This window comes from Pan troglodytes, chromosome 10 (assembly GCF_028858775.2).
Source record: "Pan troglodytes isolate AG18354 chromosome 10, NHGRI_mPanTro3-v2.0_pri, whole genome shotgun sequence".
Lineage (NCBI taxonomy): Eukaryota > Metazoa > Chordata > Mammalia > Primates > Hominidae > Pan > Pan troglodytes.
The window spans coordinates 138,735,889-138,753,559 of record NC_072408.2 but is presented as its reverse complement, the minus strand read 5'-3'; the positions used below and the strand labels follow the sequence as shown (position 1 = coordinate 138,753,559).

Here is a 17,671-nt window from a genome sequence, read left to right as displayed (position 1 = left end):
TTGGTCCGTGGGGTCCTCCTCGCGTGGGGCGAGGCGAGGGGGCCAGCGGGTCCTGTCCATCTACCAGCCCCGCACTCCCGCCCCAGCGCTATGAGGGCGACGCGGGTCTGAGCCGGCGTTTGAGCAGTCCTGCCGGCTCCCGGGTGCTCAGGCCCAAGTCCCCGGAACTGTCCCAGTGCCACCTCCAGACCCTCAGGACACCCCCAAGAGGCCGCCGGCGCCCCACCCACCCCCACGCCCGCCGGCACTGTGGCCCGGACCCCCACCCAGAGAACCTGGGAACAGACGGGCGCGGCCGCCCCCCTGCTGTCCTTCCCTCTGCCCCGCCCCGCCCCGTGCAGCACATCCCCCTCCCATCCGCCACAGGGCTCAACTTTGGGTGGGCCAAGAGCCGCCTTCCAGCCACACTATGAAGACAACAGCCCCCACCCCTTGTTTGTGCGGCTCCCCTCGGGCTATTCTGGTCACAGCTGTCTCCTCAAGCAAGGGGGAGGCCAGCGGAGAGACTGCATCCTTAACAGCCGGGAGCAGCTCAGCTCCCTGCATCCCCTCAAGAGGCCCAGGGGGACAAGAAAGAGCCAATCTCACAATGAGCCAAGGACCCACTCGAGCCAGGCTGCCTCCCAGGCTGGGCCAGTGTGGCCCTGGGTGCGGGCCCTGTGGGACCGGGCCCTGTGGGACCAGCTGGCAGCCCAGGTGGCGCAGCTGTGCACTCACCGTGCAGGTAGTCGGCCAGGTCCCCACCGTTGCAGTACTGCAAGAGACCAGACACGCATCAGGCTGCAGCAGGGCCCAGGGCCCACCTCCCAGCCCTGCCCAGCCTCCCCACCCCTCACACTTGGACACTACTCCCTGAGCCCGCAGGCACCTGCCCAGCCCAGGGCGGGTGTCCCCACAGTCCCTGCTGGAAGACATCAATAGTGATACTCAGCAGGCGTGGCAGCTCACACCTGTAATCCGAGCACTTTGGGAGGCCAAGGTGGGCAGATCGCTTGAAGTCAGGAGGTTCAAGACCAGCCTGGCCAACGTGGCGAAACCCCATCTCTACTAAAAGTACAAAAATTAGCCGGGCGTGGTGGCACACACCTGTAATCCCAGCTACTCGGGAGGCTGAGGCAGGAGGATTGCTTGAACCCGGAGGTGGAGGTTGCAGTGAGCTGAGATCGCAGCACTGCACTCCAGCCTGGGCGACAGTGAGACTCCATCTCAAAAAAAAAGAAAAGGTGCTCATCACCCTCCCCCCGGCCATGTCCCTCCCTGTGGGGTTCCCAGGGCCATGGCCATCAGCCTGCACTTGTCCTGGCACCACAAGGCACTCACCTCCATAACCAGGTAGACAGAATTAGCCATTTCCTGCAAGACAGAAAAGAGGCTGTGAGAGGTCCCAGTGCCACCGGGCCCCACTGCAGGGAGTCTGGCTCAGCCCCAATTCGGCCTGGGCAGGCCCTGCAGTGCCAGGACTTAGCTGGTCAGCCAGCAGCCAGGAGACGAGGACATCTCTGGGCCATGTGCTTTGTAGGTGGGTGTGTTCTGTTTTGTGGCCATCCAGGTCTCCATCTGATCAAGGCAAAGGCCCCTGGTCCCCCCATACGAGCAACAGCTCCTGGCAGAGGACATACCCCCTAGCAGGAAGGGTGAAGGCCAGGTGTGTGGGCAGGTGTGTGTGACCCTCAGGCCATAGAAACTTCTCAGCTCCTCAGCCCAGGATCAAAGACGCCAACAGGGCTGGTCGCAGTGGCTCACACCTGTAATCCCAGCACTGTGGGAGGCCAAGGTGGGTGGATCACAAGGTCAGCAGTTTGAGACCTGCCTGGCCAACATGGTGAAACTCTGTCTCTACTAAAAATACAAAACTTAAACAGGTGCAGTGGCTCACACCTGTAATCCCAACACTTTGGGAGGCCAAGGCGGGTGGATCATGAGGTCAGCAGTTCGAGACCAGCCTGACCAACATGGTGAAACCGTCTCTATTAAAATACTAAAATTAGCCAGGCGTGGTGGTGCGTGCCTGTAATCCCAGCTACTTAGGAGGCTAAGGCAGGAAAATCGCTTGAACCCAGGAGGAGAAGGCTGCAGTGAGCCGAGACTGTGCCACTGCACTCCAGCCTGGGCGAGAGAGTGAGACTCCATCTCAAAAAAAAAAAAAGAAGACGCCAACAGATTGCAGGTTGGCGCTGCCAGGTTGACGCAGAGGCCTGCAGGCCTCCAGCTGCCCTACCCAACCTGGCTGCAGCTCAGGCTGCCATCCCTCGCCCCAATGCCTTCGGTCAGAGGCGTCTCAGCCACCCCCTCCACTGCTGGGCCAACAAGACCTGACCAGCAGCTGCTCAGCCCTCAGCTCAGACACAGACCTGACCGGGGGTGCCACCAGTACCCCGCCCTTTCCTGCCCCCATGAAACTCAGAGTAAGCCACCGGTGCAGACACAGCACACACCCCAACGGCCAGCATGTGTACACCCTCACCTGGGACTGGGAGCCTCCCTGTAGCCCACCACTCACTCCCCGCAGCCACAGGGACGAGTCTTCATCACCCCCGTTTCACAGACAAGGAGAGTGAGGCCCAGGAAGCCACATCAAACCAGGCAGGCTGGGCTGGAGGAGCAAGGGCCCCACACACCTGACTCAGGGCCTCAGAACAGGAGGAGGAAGCCCTTTCCACACAAAGCCCCCTCCCTCTGCCCTGTACACATCCACATGCTCTAGGTGCTTACAGGGAAGCGAGTCCACACCTGTTGTAGGGCCGTCCCACTTCTACCCCTGAGCGAGCCCAGGCTCTCTCAAAGCAAAGGGGAGCCGTGTCTGGAGGGGGTCTGCAGGAGGAACACCCCTCAGCGCCTCAGGAGCCGGGTCCCACACAGGACCCCTGCTCAGCCCCCAGTCCCAGGAGGCCCCAACCAATCAGAAGGCACCCCTGGTGGGGGGGACAGCTGCAAAGCCACTGGGTGATGCCTGCTTCATAAACGTGAGAAGCCCGTGCCCCAGAGCTGCCCCCGCAGAGGAGCTATGGGCTGGACAAGGATGCTGAGTGGGGACAGGCTCAGGAGAGGGTGCCTTTAGGGAGGCTAAGGCCGATGCTGCTCAGGCAGCAACCCCAGGATCCACAGACACTGCAGGGCCGGCCCAGAGGGAGACCCAGAAACCCAGGCACAGCCTAGAGAAGGTGGGACCTATCCATGAGGCAGGCCTCAGCCCACCCCACCCACAGCCTGTGCACCCCAAGCCCCGCCTGGCCTCACCTGCCTGCCCAGGAAGAGCACGTGGGGAGCCCAGGGCTCCCAGCAGCTGTGGGGAGAAACAATCCACAGAGCACAGCATGGGGCAAGGGGGACTGCAGGGACAGCTCCGGGCAGAACCCAGGAAGGAGGGGGAGATGAAGCTAGACTCAGAAATAACTTCAGGACGGCAATGCCCACTCCCTGACCTGGGCCCACCATTACCCTCCCCACAGCCCCTCCAGTGAGTGCCCATAGGTGCCCACATTTCTCCTCTCCTCTCTGGGGGCCACCTGCCCTGGATCCCAGAGCCAGGGGTTCCCTAAGACCTGACCTGCTCATCAGAGCTCCAAACCCACCAGCAAAGCCAGGACAAGCAGGGATGTGTCAAAGTCAGAGGTATCCTGGGGGAACACCCATGTGTGCAGAGCAGGAGCCCAGCACGCCATCCCCCAGCCACTCACCCAGGACCGGGCTGTGTGGGACAGGAGCTCCCTCTGGGCAGGGGGTGCTAACTGAAGCACTATAGCCTCCTCCCACCTCCAAACACTAAGGCAGCCACCTCTCACCCCTAGAAAGGCAAAGGCCTGGCCAGGTACGGTGGCTCATGCCCATCATCCCAGCATGTTGGGAGGCCAAGCCAAGAGGATCGCCTGAGCCCAGGAGTTTGAGACCAGCCTGGGCAACATAGCAAAACCCCATCTCTACAAAAAAATACAAAAATTATCCAGGTGTGACAGTGCACGCCTGTAGTCCCAGCTACTCAGGACTGAGGTGGGAGGGTGGCTTAGGCCCAGGAGGCCACAGCTACAGTGAGCTGGGAGATCGTGCCACTGCATTCCAGGATGGGTGACGGAATGACACCTGTCTCAAAAAGAAGAAAGGCAGAGGCCCACCAGGGAGACCCCTGTGGCACCAGTGACTGGCCCACAGGACCCTGGCAAGGAGGCTCTTCCCCCACCCCATCTGCTGCCCACACTGTAGCCAGGGTCCCCAACACCCCTACCCAGGGCACCTGGCCCTGCCATCCCTCCAGCCACACTGGCCTCATGGGTGCTGGAACCCACCTCGCTACTGACACGTCTAGACCCCTGGCCTTGCCCCAGAGTCACAGATGTCACCCCCTAGGTCACCTTCCTAGAGACCCCTCTGCCCTCCCCACTGTGCTGGCAGCCCTCCTCTGTCCCCAAAACCTCAGGGGGCACCAGCTCCCAGGAGGGAGTGGGCAGGGGGCTGTGGGACCGAAGCACCTCCAGCCTCTTCCCTGCACTTCAAATGGTCCCTTGCAGAAACCAAGGCCTGGCCCATGCTCAGCCTGTCTCCTAAAAGGTCCTCTCCAGCAGGGGACTCAAGGCCACTGGGGGTGGGGCTGCAGGGTAGGGTGGGGGCATCCACCTCACCACAGGCATTCGGGTCTTCCCAACTCCCCTGGGACAGATGACAGCTTCAGACAGGCCCTCAGGGCTGTGGGCATCCAACTCCCTGAGCTGGGCATCGGGGCACACCAGGGCCTTTCCCGTGCCTCCGAGAGCCTCCTGTGAAGTTGAACTACACCAGCCCTGCAGGAGCCCAGGCAGCAGGCCATAACCAGCCCACTTCCCATACGAGCACACTGAGGCCCCAGAGGTTGGGAGGCGTGCCCAGGCTGGGAAATGGCAGCACAGCCCAAGCAGGTGGGCTGGAGTCCTGTCCTCACTCTGCCAGTGCCAATGCCAAGCCAGTAACCCTCTGTGTCCCCGGAAGGACCTAGCCTTGCTGTCTCCAACCCTGGCAGAGTCAGGGATGAGGAGTGAGGACAAACAAGCCCAGGACCACCTCTGCCAGGGTTGGGGGAGCTCCTCCAGGGCAGCTGCAGGCCCAGGCCCTGCGCCACAACACCCCCCGACGGGGGCCCCCAGCTGGGCCTGTCCACCCTTCCCACAGGCAGCGACTCTCTCTAGGGCTCTTGAGGGGGGTCAGGTGAGAGCACAGCCTCACCGGCCACAGCTGACCTCCCCTGGGCCCACCCAGAACCCACACAGGGCATCGGGCTCCACGTCTGCCTCGCAGCTACATTTGGTTTTCACAAGCTACCCTGGGCAGTGGGGACCGGGCAAGCTCCCAGCATCAAGTCACCCAGTTAAGACACCAGAAAGGGCCACAACTGCCTCCCTGGGCTCCAGGGGAGGAAACCGGCCACCCCAGGCAGAGCAGCTCGCCTCCCAAGACAGGGTCCGGGGGTCCGTCCTGTGGTGACACACACAGCTGTGGCCACACCGCCCATGCCCTAATCAAACACACCAGGCTCCCTGCACCATCACCCCCACCCCAGGAGGTGGGTCCCACCTTGCCGCCTATTTAAAGGGAGGAAACAGGGAACGGCTGCTGACCATTCCACAGGGCTGTCCCTGAAAAGTCCCAACACATGCATCTGAGGCTCAGAACACTTCAAAAAGACAGCAATATCAACACCCCACTGTCTCCAGGCAGCATGCCTGAGGGACCTGGGACAGCACTCCCCAGGCAGGCCGGCCCCCACACCCTGCACACACGCACCCACGGCCGGCCAGAGCCAGGTGTCCCGGGCAGCCTGGCACGGGTGTCTGGGCACGTAGGAGGCTGCCCCACCCCTGGGGTGCTAAGGTGCTTTACTTAATAGGATCCAGGCTCCCACCCTCTGCCAGCCCTACTCTTGTCTGGTGATCCTGGGCTGGGCCTGGTGAGCAGGCACTGACCTAGTTCACACCTCCAGAGCTGGCTCCGGAAAGTGGCAAAAGCCACAGCTGTGGCTGGACAGAACCACTCTGCACCCCCAGGCGGGGTTCCTGGACAGCTCCCAAAAGGGAAGGGATGCCGGCTCCACCCTAAGGAAGGGCCACCCTCTGGCCCTGGGGAACCACCTGCAGCCACCCATTGTGTATGGGCCTCCTGGGGCTGCAGCCCAGGCTGACCTCTGCAGCCTCCCGCCTGCTGGGCCTGGGGGTCTGGACAATCCGGGAGCCAACCGCAGGGGGTTGAGGCAGGTCCCTAGATGCAGTGAGGCAGGGGTGGGTGGCCCAACCCTTCTGAGGGCACGACCTTGCTTGGAAAAAGCAGGAAACAATCCCAGTGCGAGTTGGGGGGTGCAGGGGGTGTAAGCTGCGGAGACCCTCAGGAAGACGCCAACTCCTCACATTCCTCCCGAGACCCGGCCATCCTAGTTGGCGCACACCTTAGTAAAAACTGTTCCCAGCAGCTCTGTCCTTCAGGTGGCTGAGACCTGACCCCCAGCCATCGCGGACAGATACTGATACCAGGTGACAGTCCCACCACGGGGTGCTGCGCGGAAACAAAAACCAACTCCTGTCACCCATGGAGACACAGCACCCCTCAAACCTACGGCTGACATCCCACCTCCAGGCTTAAAGTCAGCATGTGGCAAAGGGAGCGTGTGGGAACCAGGAGCTGGCTCACGTGAAGAATGAGAAAGCAGAGGGGGAGGGGGGCACACGGGAGGACGGACGTGCCCTCGATAGGAGGGAGGAGAGCGGCCCGGGACGCGGGCATGGCTTTGGGCTGGCGCTTGCTCCGCCACACAGGGCCTGTTGTGGTATATCTTCTCATCTGTTTTGCACTTCCCAGTATTTTTATCCCATGATTTTTTTCTTTTTTTTTTTTTTTGAGACGAGTCTCGCTGTCACCCAGGCTGGAGTGCAGTGGCACAAACTCAGCTCACTGCAACCTACACCTCCCAGGTTCAAGCGATTCTCCTGCCTCAGCCTCACAAGTAGCTGGGACTACAGGCGCCCACCACCACGCCCAGCTAATTTTTGTACTTTTAGTAGAGACGAGGTTTTGCCATGTTGGCCAGGCTGGTCTCGAACTCCTGACCTCAGGTGATCTGCCCACCTCGGCCTCCCAAAGTGCTGGGATTACAGGCGTGAGCCACTGTGTCCAGTCTCATCCCATTGTTTTCAAAGTTAAAAAAAAAAAAAAAAAAAGATATACACAACTTTGGAGGTAATTCCAGAACTGCCTGGGCCCTGGGAGCCCCTTCACAGGCCCCTGCCCAGGAGCTGGGTACCCACCCCACGGGTTTCTACTCGGCCTGCATCCTGCCCCAACTCACACCGCAGACAGCCCCCCGGCCAGACCAGGCCAGGCCTGGCAGCCCCCTCCTCACTCTGGGATGGGGAGTCACAGTCTCATGCTGGGCTGGACTGCCTGGACCCACGGTCTCCCAGGACCCCAAGCAGGGCTGGACACCTCTTGACTCAGGTCTCCACTGCAAGTAACTCACGGGCAGCAGCTCTGTCTGCAGGGCCTGAGTGAGTCACACCTGGGTGGCCCAGCAAGACCTTCAGCTGCAAGAACCTGTCAGATGGCGTGCTGGCCAGGGGGGCCACCGTCAGCAAGGCCAGTAGCCATCAGCCCTCCTCCCAGGGCATGCTGGGCAGGATCCCAGCCTGGCTCCACAGCCCTATACCCTGATTTCTGTGGTGGCCGCACTCCTGGGGCCAGGCAAGTCCAGACACGGACACCACATGCTCAATAAGGAGGCCAGGTGCTCCAGCCGCCTCCCAGCGGCTGTGGTGGACTCAAAGAGCGTGACCCAAGGTACACACTTCCCAGGCACTCACATTTTCACAATTTTGTATGGCTAAAAAAGAAACCCAATACACGAAACCCAACACAATAAGAACAAAAATAACAACCTCAACAGTCAACAAACAACATGGAGGGGAATACCTGTAACCCATCACAAAGAAGCTACTTTGCTTCATATATAAAGGACACCTACCTTTCAAGAACATTGACAGAGCACTTACAAAGTGGCACGCACAGTTCTAAAGACTTAACATACTCAAGATGCCATCACAACCACAACAGTTTTTTTTTTTTTTTTGAGAGAGAGAGTTTCACTCTGTCGCCCAGGCTGGAGTGCAGCGGTGCAATCTCAGCTCACTGCAGCCTCCACTTCCTGGGTTCAAGCAGTTCTCCTGCCTCAGCCTCATGAGTAGCTGGGACTACAGGCACGGGCCACCACGCCCAGCTAATTTTTGTATTTTAATAGAGGCGAGGTTTCACCATGTTGGCCAGGATAGTCTCGATCTCCTGACCTCATGATCCACCCGCCTCAGCCTCCCAAAGTGCTGGGATTACAGGCGTGAGCCACTGCACCCAGCTAACAGTTTTTAAAAGGTAAGAAAACGGAGGTGCCAGGAGGCTACCTGCCCAAGGTCACACAGGTAAATGTTGGAGCTAGGATCCAGCAAATGGCAGAATGGCTCAGGGGCCATGGTGTTAAGCATGGTACCCTTCCAGCCTTGGCACAAAAGGGACCAAGAGCTTGCCAGAAATATGTGCCTAACCAAGTATGGTGGTGCGTATCTGTAGTCCCAGCTACTCAGGAGGCTGAAGTGGGAAGATCTCTTGAGCTCAGGTGTTCGAGGCTGCAGTGAGCCATGATTATGCCACTGCACTCCAGCCTGGGCAAGAGAGTGAGACCCAGTCTCTTTAAAAAATATATTAAAATAGGCCAGAAGCGGTGGCTCATGCCTGTAATCCTAGCACTTTCGGAGGCCGATGTGGGCGGATCACCTGAGGTCGGGAGTTCTAGATCAGCCTGGCCAACGTGGCCAAAATTGTATCAATTTTTTAATACAAAAATTAGCCGGGCGTGGTGGCAGGTGCCTGTAATCCCAGCTACTCGGGAGGCTGAGGCAGGAGAATCGCTTGAACCAGGGAGGTGGAGGTTGCAGTGAGCCAAGATCACGCCACTGCACTCCAGCCTGGGTGACACAGCGAAGCTCCATCTCAAAAAAAAAAGAAATACACTATACAAAGGACAGGTGGTATTTCTAACATTCCCATGCTCGGATAGTGAAGCTCATTCATCACCAATGTAAAAGAAAACCGCCCAGGCATGGTGGTTCACTCCTGCAATCCCACCACTTTGGGAGGCCGAGGTGGGTGGATCATGAGGTCAGTTCGAGACCAGGCTGGCCAACGTGGTGAAACTGTCTCTACTGAAAATACAAAAATTAGCCTAGCGTGGTGGCAGGCGCCTGTAATCCCAGCTACTCGGGAGGCTGAGGCAGGAGGATCGCTTGGACCCGGGAGGCGGAGCTTGCAGTGAGGGGAGATTGTGTCACTGCACTCCAGCCTGGGCGACAAGAGCAAAACTCAGTCTCAAAAAAAAAAGAAAAGCAAAACCATAAGAGATGTCATTTTCTACTTCTCACATGAGCCACGATGGAAACCTCTGAGAGCCACCCTCCTGGCAAGGACCTAGGGAGACACATGCTTGGAGACAGGCTGAGAGACCACTGGCATTGCCTCTCCGGAGGTCCATTTGGCAATAGCTACCCAAATTAAAAACCAGCATCCCTCCTACCCAAGGATTCTACTTCTAAGGATCCAGTCACAACCACCCTGATGTACCAGCATCCCAAAATAACCTCATGTCCCACCTACAGGGCCTTGGTGAAATCAGTTATGGAATCTCGGCCAACAGGCACACCATGGCTGAAAATCACCATGGCAGACCCAATCAGGCCAGCAGCTAGCACCTCCACGATGGCTCCTCCAACCCGAGAGCACTCCCTCCTCCCTCACACAGCCCTCACAGCCCGTGCTTTCTGCTTCACAGAGGAAGAAATAGGGCCGCAAACTAAAGAAGCTGTGTGTGCACATGGCAGCCAGGACTGGGCCCCTCATCAGCGTCAGCCTGGCTCTCGACCACTGTGCTTACAGATGGTGACCTCTAACAGAGAGGGGTAAACTTTTTGAGGGTTTTGTTTTGTGTTTTTGAGACAGGGTTACACTCTGCTGCCCAGGCTGGAACGCAGTGGCAACATCACGGCTCACAGTAGCCTTAAACTCCTGGATTTAATCAATCCTCCCACAACCTTTATAGTAGCTGAGACATGCCACTATGCCTGGCTAATTTTTTTTCTTTTTTTTTAGAGAGAGCGAGTCTTGCTATGTTGCCCAGGCTGGTCTGTCTTGGCCTCCCACAGTGCTAGGGTCACAGGTGTGATCCACTGTGCCTGGCCAAGGGGTAAACTTTCTGATATGGATTGAGCCAGCACAGAACCTTCCCCAAGCTCTACTCTTTTAGAGACAGGGCCTCGCTCAGTCGCCCAGGCTGGATGGAGTGCAAACTATACTCTTAAGTGACAAAATTCACGGCACAGAGAAGTGGGTGTGGTGGGGAAGGACACACGTGAACACATCGCCTTGTAAGGATGGCTGTCCCCGGTGGCCCGGAAACAACTAAGGCATGGGCCTGAGAACGGAGGGCAGCGGGACTCGATCGGGGGCAGGACTCTAGCCTCGACCGCACTCCCTCCCGTAATGTTTGAGGATTTTCTTTTATCACCCAAATCGTTCATTGTCCATTTTTAAAAGCCAGTTATTTTTTCCTGGGTTTGGGTGCCTGCCTCAAACATTGCCTTACTGACACAGGGCAACAATCCCCAGGCCTGTGGGGGCGAGGGCAGGCTAAGCTGCAGCTCCAGCAGAGCCCGGTGCCTGGAGACAGGAGCGCCTGCGGCTGGTGGCTCCAAGTGCTTCCTGAGTAGAGAAAGCCGCAGAGTTGCCAACACTGGAGGAAGTGGCAGATGCCCACAACCAGGTGTGTGTGGCTGACTGGGATGGAGCTGGGCCTGAGGATACTGGTCCCGGGTCTGCGGGGGTCGTGCGGACAGTCACAGGGCCTGGCCTGGAGATGCCCAGGACTGGACCTGGGGAGCCCTGGAGGGGAGCAGCAGGCAGTGTAGCCTAGGGTGGAGGGGGAGTCCCTCAGAGTCGCTGCCTGGCCAGGGACAGCTGTCCACTTCTTGCTGGCTCCCAGAGCCATGACGCATGTGCAGGCTGTGGTCCAGGCAGGAGGCTTCCAAACATGGGGAGGATGAGGAAAGAGGAGGAAGGGAGGGAGGAAAGCAGGGAGAAAAGGGGTGGGAAGAGGGCGGGAAAAGCAGCAGGAGGGATGGCCCAGCTCCAGGACACAGTGTGCCTGGGTTTCCAGGTACTCGCTGGACCTGGGCCCCCCCCACCCGGCACCTTGTGACAAGCCTCGGTCCCCAAGGCCACAGCAAAGCTCTGAGAGGCGGACGGCGGAGGCCACCAAAACACGGCCTGCCAGCCCTTCCCTCAGCCAGGGGCTGGGCCCTGGGCTCAGTAAACAGGTCGCAGAGCCATTAGTCAGCACTTTGGCGGGGCGGATCTCCCGCCTCAGGTTCCTGGTCCCCAGGACGGCACCCTGGCTCCCACAGCCCCAGCCCTGCCTGCCCTGGGCCCCGGGACACGGAGGCAGCACGAAAGCCAGCTGGTCCCACCGCTTGCTTCCTGGGGCCAGCCGGGCCTGAGGTCATCTCCTTGGCCAGCCAGCGGCAGCCGCCTGTGCCCCGGCCCGGCCCTGACTGCCAGCGAGCAGGAGTCTCCGGCGGCCCCTCCCCCGCCCCGTCTGACGCAGAGCGAGGCCGGCCAATGCCGGCCGCAGGAGCAATGTCAACAAACACACGGCCTAGACAGGTGGGCCAGGCCGGCAGTGCTGCCAGGGCCAGCCGGGGACGCCGGACTCAGGCAGGGCCCCTAGGACTGACGCCCGGCGGGGAGGGGATGCCTGTTCAGGAGAACTCAGCCCTGCCCTGGGGCGCCCTGCGGCCCAGACACCCCCTCCCCGGTCTCACAGCTGGGGAAGTCACAGCAAGAGCCAGCCCCAGCCCAGGCCTGGACCCAGGGTGGAGTCTCCAGGGGCCCAGTAGACCCCAGCCTGGACAGGCTCAACACCAGTGCTCACCAGGGGATCCAGCACCTGGGGGCCACAGTCCCCCAGCCCGGTCCCCAGCAGACCGCAGCCCAGAGGCCTTACCTGGAAGTCGTACAGGGCCACGATGTTTTCATGTTTCAGTTCCTAGGACAGAAACCCAAGTTTCTTATCAGTGTGGGGAGGGGGGCTTGCCCACGCCCACGCCCCCTCCCCCAGCACTAGCTCACCTTCAGGATTTTGATTTCCTTCCCCAGCAGCGTCTGAGACTTGGCGAGGTTCTTCTTGTTAATGCACTTGACGGCGACCTCCAAATCGTGCTTCTGAAAGCCAAACGTGCACCTTCAAGGCCAGGGCTGCCCCTCGCAGGCCTCCCCCAGACCCCAGTCCACACAGGTGGGGCCCTGAGATGATCCCGGTTGGAAATCCCGGGACTGGAAGGCCGAGTGGGGAGCCAGGTTGAGGATCGCGCTGGGGGTCCTGGGGTAGGGATCCAGCCTGGAAAGCCGGCTGTGGGACCAGGTGCGGGGTGTCCCGGGGTGAGGGTTTGGACAGGAAAGTCGGGCTGGGGGCCTCGGAGTGAGGATCTGGGCTGGGAAGCCCGGCAGCGGATCTCGGGGCGGGAGTCTGAACTGGAAAGTCGGGCTAGGGGTCGCGGGGTGGGGATCCTGGGGTGGGGGTCGGCCTGGAAAGTCGAGCGGGGCTCTCGGGAGGCGGGGGGGGGGGGGGGGTCCCGGGACAGGCGGGGAATCTCGGGGCGGGGATGCCGGGGCAGGGGATCCTGGGCGGGGGCTCCCGGGCCGGACGGGGGCCTCACCTCGCGGTGGCGGCCCTTGAAGACCACCGCGAAGGCGCCGTGGCCGATCAGGTCCTTGCGGGAGAACTCGAACTTGCCCACGGTCTCTGTGCCGCCGCGGCCGGGCTCCATGGCGCAGGCGGGCCGGGGGCGCGGGGCGGGGGGTGGCGGGCCAAGGCGCGGGGGACTCAGGCGGAGGCGCGGGCCGGGGCGGGCGGGCCGGGGGCGCGGGGCCGGGGGCGCGGGGCCGGGCGAGGGCGCATCTCCGGGGCCGCGCGCCCCATCGGGCAGGCCGGGGCCGGGTCCCAGCCCCGCGGGCCAGGCGGGGTCCGAGGGTCGCGCTCCCTCCGGCGCCTGTGCCGCGGCACTCTTCCCGGGCTGCTAATCCGAATCCGGATCCGACTCCGACTCCGACTCTGGCTCCAACTAGGGCCCGGGCTCGGCCCCAAAGGAGAAACAAAAGAGCCGCGGCGCCCGGGCCTCAGAGCCTGAGACGCCAGCGCAGCCGCACTGCGCGCCGGGCCGGGGGGGCGGGATGAGGGCGGGGCCTGCGGGATGGAGCGGCAGAGCCGGGCGTGACGAACAGGCGGGGGGCGGGGAATGGGGCGGGGCCTGTCGGGCGGGTGGGCGGCTGGGCCAGGCCATTGCGGGGCCGGGTGGGCTGGGAGTGGGTGGGGCCAACAGCGGACCCGCCCCGGTGAGAGCAGAGAGGCGCGCTGACCCGGGAGCGGGCCACTGGGCTCAGTGTTGATTCCTTGCCCCACTCCCTTCCACGCCCCTTCCCCGCCCCTTCCCCGCCCCGCTTCTTCTCTGCTCCGCTCCCTCCTTTCCCCTCTCTCCGTCCTCCTCCCTCCTTTTCCCCTTCCCATCACCTCTCTCCCTCCCTGCCCCCTCCCTTCCGCCCCCTCCCATGCCTTCCCCCCCCCCGCTCCCCTCCCGCCCCCACTGCCTGTTCTCCTCCCTCCTGTGCCCCCTCCCTGTTCCCCTCCCTCCCCTTCCCTGTTCCCCTGCTTCCCGCTCCCTGTTCCCCTTCTACGGGAGAATGGAGAGCAGGCGTGGGAAATGTTCCCAAAACGGGGGACTGCGCAGAATTAATTCTTAGAAATAGAATGGCTGAGTTAGAGGTTAGGCATTTAAAGTTGAGTTCCATAATGCCAAATTGCAAAAAAAAAAAAAATTGTAGACCAAAAAGTTGTCACCCAAACCAACGACATAGCCCATAAATCCGCTGGGGAGGAGAGGTTAGCTAGATGGGCTGCGCATCGGTCCTGTGGAACACTGCACAGAGGTAAATATACCTGTGCTCAAGGGTGAGTTCTCCAAAGATTATAATTAAGTAAAAGCAAAATATGGAACACGGCACTGTACTGTCTGTCGTTTTAAGAAAGCGGTAGGATTGGGATGTGTGTGTGTGTGAAACGCCTGTAATGTGTACATGGTCGTTCCTAACTATAATGACAGCTAACTCATCACTTAGGCCAAGCAGCGCACTTTCCAGCGATTAGTGCATCCATTCAATGATTCCACGAGGCACTTGCTGTTATGTCCCTATTTTACAGATGAGGAAATCAAGGCGGAGAAAAGTTGGAGAATGTGTCCAAAGTCACACCGCCGGCAGCCAAAAGAGCCCGGGGGCTCACTCACAAAAGACACAGCCAACAGCGATTGCTCTGGGAGAGAGGACCGGGGAAAAGTTAGTGCTGTTCACCGTACACATTGCGCGCTAGTTGGAATGGCTTTCACCACGTGCAAGCACTGCTTTTGCAAATGCATGATTCTAAACAATGCTCACCAACCCAGCCTTCAGTACAGTCCTAAAGTAACAGCCCAGAAACACACACTTCAGCCAGGACCCTCCATGCTGCCTCCCAGAGCAGCCCAGCAGCTGGACAGCCTGATGTCCTGGGCTGGATCAGCAAGTCCTGGATGCCTTTTACCTGCACCCAGCTCATCCTCCAGGCCGCAGGACACACAGACTCCCGACCCTGGACTGGGGGCCAGAAGCCACCGAGCTGGAAGGGAGAAGAGGTCTCCTGGCCCACCATGTTTGTTTTCCCAATAAAGAGGTTCCACAGTGCCCCGTAGTCAGCCATAGCATTCACTCACATCCTGGAGTGCCTGCTGCACACCAGCCTGCCCAGAGAGCACACGCTGCGAGGTAAGTGCTGCAGTTGACACAGTGAGAACAAGACCCGCCTGCAGGAGCTCCCAGCGCTTAGGGGTGGGGGACAAGAAGAGCAAAGATTGCACCACCCGTGGCAAAATTGCAAGAGAAAAATGAGTGAACAGGTGGCTACGTGCTGAGGTGATCAGGGCAGACCGTGAGGGCCGAGATTGCTAGAGATGGCAAAGCCTGTACTCCTGGAAAGTACTCAGGGAACCCCAGCCCAGCCCACCCTGGCCTGGAAAGCCAAGCTAACGGGGTCTTCACCCCAAACTCAAAGAAATACCCAGGAAGAGTTTAGGAGAGGGTGGGATGGCAAGATGGGATTTGCATTTGGAAACCGTTACTAGGCCCACCGAGGAAGGACATGTTTCTTTTTTGTTTTGTGCGGTCTTATTAATTTTTTTATTCTTTTTATAACTTTTAGGTTCAGTGGTGTGTGAACAGGTTTGTTATACAGGTAAATTATGTTTCACAGGGTTTGATGAATGGATTATTTCATCACCCAGGTAATAAGCAGAGTACCCGATAAGTAGTTTTTTGATCCTCTCTCCCTCCTCCCACCCTCCCACCCTCAAGTGGGACCTGGTGTCTCTTGTTCCCTTCTTTGTGTCCTATTTTCTTTTTTTTTTTTTTTTTGAGACGGAGTCTCGCTCTTTCGCCCAGGCCGGGGTGCAGTGGCGCTATCTTGGCTCACTGCAAGCTCCGCCTCCCAGGTTCACACCTTTCTCCTGCCTCAGCCTCCCGAGTAGCTGGAACTACAGGCGCCCGCCACCACGCCCGGCTAATTTTTTGTATTTTTAGTAGAGATGAGGTTTCACCGTGTTAGCCAGGATGGTCTCGATCTCCTGACCTCATGATCCGCCCGCCTCGGCCTCCCAAAGTGCTGGGATTATAGGTGTGAGCCACAGCGCCCAGCCCGTATATTTTCAATGTTTACCTCCCACTTATAAGTGAGAACATGTAGTGTTTGGTTTTCTGTTCCTGTGTTAGTTCGCTTCGGATGATGGCCTCCAACTCCATCCATGTTGCTGCAGAGGACATGATCTCATTCTTTTTTATGGCTGTGTAGTATTTCATGGTGTATATGTACCACAGCTTCTTTTTTTTGAGACAGGGTCTCACTCTGTCACCCAGGCTGGAGTGCAGTGGCTCAATCGCCACTCACTGCAGCCTTGACTACCTGGGCTTAGGTGATCCTCCTGCCTCACCCTCCCAAGCAGCTGGGATTACAGGTGCATGCCACCACACCCTACTAATTTTTGTATTTTTTGTAGAGATGAGATCTCACTATGTTGCCCAGGCTAGTCTCAAACTCCTGGGCCCAAGTGATCCTCCCGCTTCAGCCTCCCAAAGTGTTAGGATTATAGACGTAAGCCATCGGCCCAGCGTGGTGGCTTACGCCTGTAATCCCAACACTTTGGGAGGCCGAGGCGGGCTGATCACCTGAGGTCAGGAGTTCGAGACCAGCCTTGGCCAACATGGAGAAACCTTGTCTCTACTAAAAATACAAAATTAGCCGGGTGTGGTGGTACATGCCTGTAATCCCAGCTACTCGGGAGGCTGAGGCAGGAGAATCGCTTGAACCCGGGAGGCGGAGGTTGCGGTGAGCCGAGATCGCACCATTGCACTCCAGTCTGGGAGACAAGAGTGAAACTCCATCTCAAAATAAATAAATAAATAAATAAATAAATAAATAAAATTAAACAACAGACATAAGCCACCACACCCAGCCTCAGAATGTGTTTTTGTTTTTTTGTTTTTTTGTTTTTGAGGCGGAGTTTCGCTCTTTTCACCCAGGCTGGAGTGCCATGGCGCGATCTCGGCTCATTGCAACCTCCACCTCCCTGGTTCAAGTGATTCTCCTGCCTCAGCCTTCCAAGTAGCTGGAATTACAGGCACACGCCACCACACCTGGCTAATTTTTGTATTTTTAGTAGAGATGGGGTTTCACCATGTTGGTCAGGCTGGTCTTGAACTCCTGACCTCATGATCCACTTGTCTCAGCCTCCCAAAGTGCTGGGACTGCAGGCGTGAGCCACCACGCCCGGCCCATCTTAACCATTTTTAAGTGCACAGTTCAGTGACATTAAGTACAATCACGTTGTGGGCCAGCCATAGTGGCAAACGCCTGTAATCCCAGCACTTTGGGATGCCGAGGCAGGAGAATTGCTTGAGCCCAGGAGTTGGAGACCAGCCTGGGCAACATGGTGAAACCCTGTCTCTATAAAAACATTGTTGAGGCCGGGCGTGGTGGCTCATGCCTCTAATCCCAACACTTTGGGAGGCCGAAACGGGCGGATCACGAGGTCAGGAGATGGAGACCATCCTGGCTAACACAGTGAAACCCTGTCTCTACTAAAAATACAAAAAATTAGCCGGGCGTGGTGGCGGACACCTGTAGTCCCAGCTACTCAGGAGGCTGAGGCAGGAGAATGGCGTGAACCCGGGAGGTGGAGCTTGCAGTGAGCTGAGATCGCGCCACTGCACTCCAGCCTGGGTGACAGAGCGAGACTCTGTCTCAAAAAAAAAAAAAAAATTGTTGTATAACCGTCACCACCATCCAGCTCCAGAACTCATTCAGCTTCCAAAACTGAAACTCTGTCCCCGTTAAAGACTCATTCCTCATTCCCCTGCTTCAGCCCCTGGCACCCACTCTTCTACTTTCTTTTTTGTTTTTTGTTTTTGTTTTTTGAGACAGAGTCTTGCTCTGTCACCCAGGCTGGAGTGCAGTGGCATGATCTCGGCTCACTGCAACCTCCGACTC

The 17,671-nt window shown here is 58.8% G+C and overlaps 1 protein-coding gene across 6 annotated transcripts in view; it reads right to left on the bottom strand.

Annotated features, from left to right (window-relative positions):
* The window catches only part of ULK1 (unc-51 like autophagy activating kinase 1), a 29,576-nt gene extending 16,324 nt beyond the window's left edge, over positions 1–13,252 (bottom strand). For 2 of the 6 annotated variants that reach the window (XM_024348161.3, XM_024348164.3), the window contains exons 1-5: positions 12,762–12,931; positions 12,175–12,267; positions 12,050–12,091; positions 1,321–1,353; positions 718–754 (exon numbers count right to left, since the gene is read on the bottom strand). In XM_024348161.3, the coding sequence (XP_024203929.1) occupies positions 718–754; positions 1,321–1,353; positions 12,050–12,091; positions 12,175–12,267; positions 12,762–12,872 (316 nt within the window). In that variant the 5' untranslated portion in view covers positions 12,873–12,931. Of the gene's footprint in view, positions 1–717; positions 755–1,320; positions 1,354–12,049; positions 12,092–12,174; positions 12,268–12,761 lie in introns of all 6 variants that reach the window. The other 4 variants (XM_063786152.1, XM_063786153.1, XM_024348162.3 and 1 more) reach the window with 3 other exon arrangements.
* Positions 13,253–17,671: the final 4,419 nt, after the last annotated feature.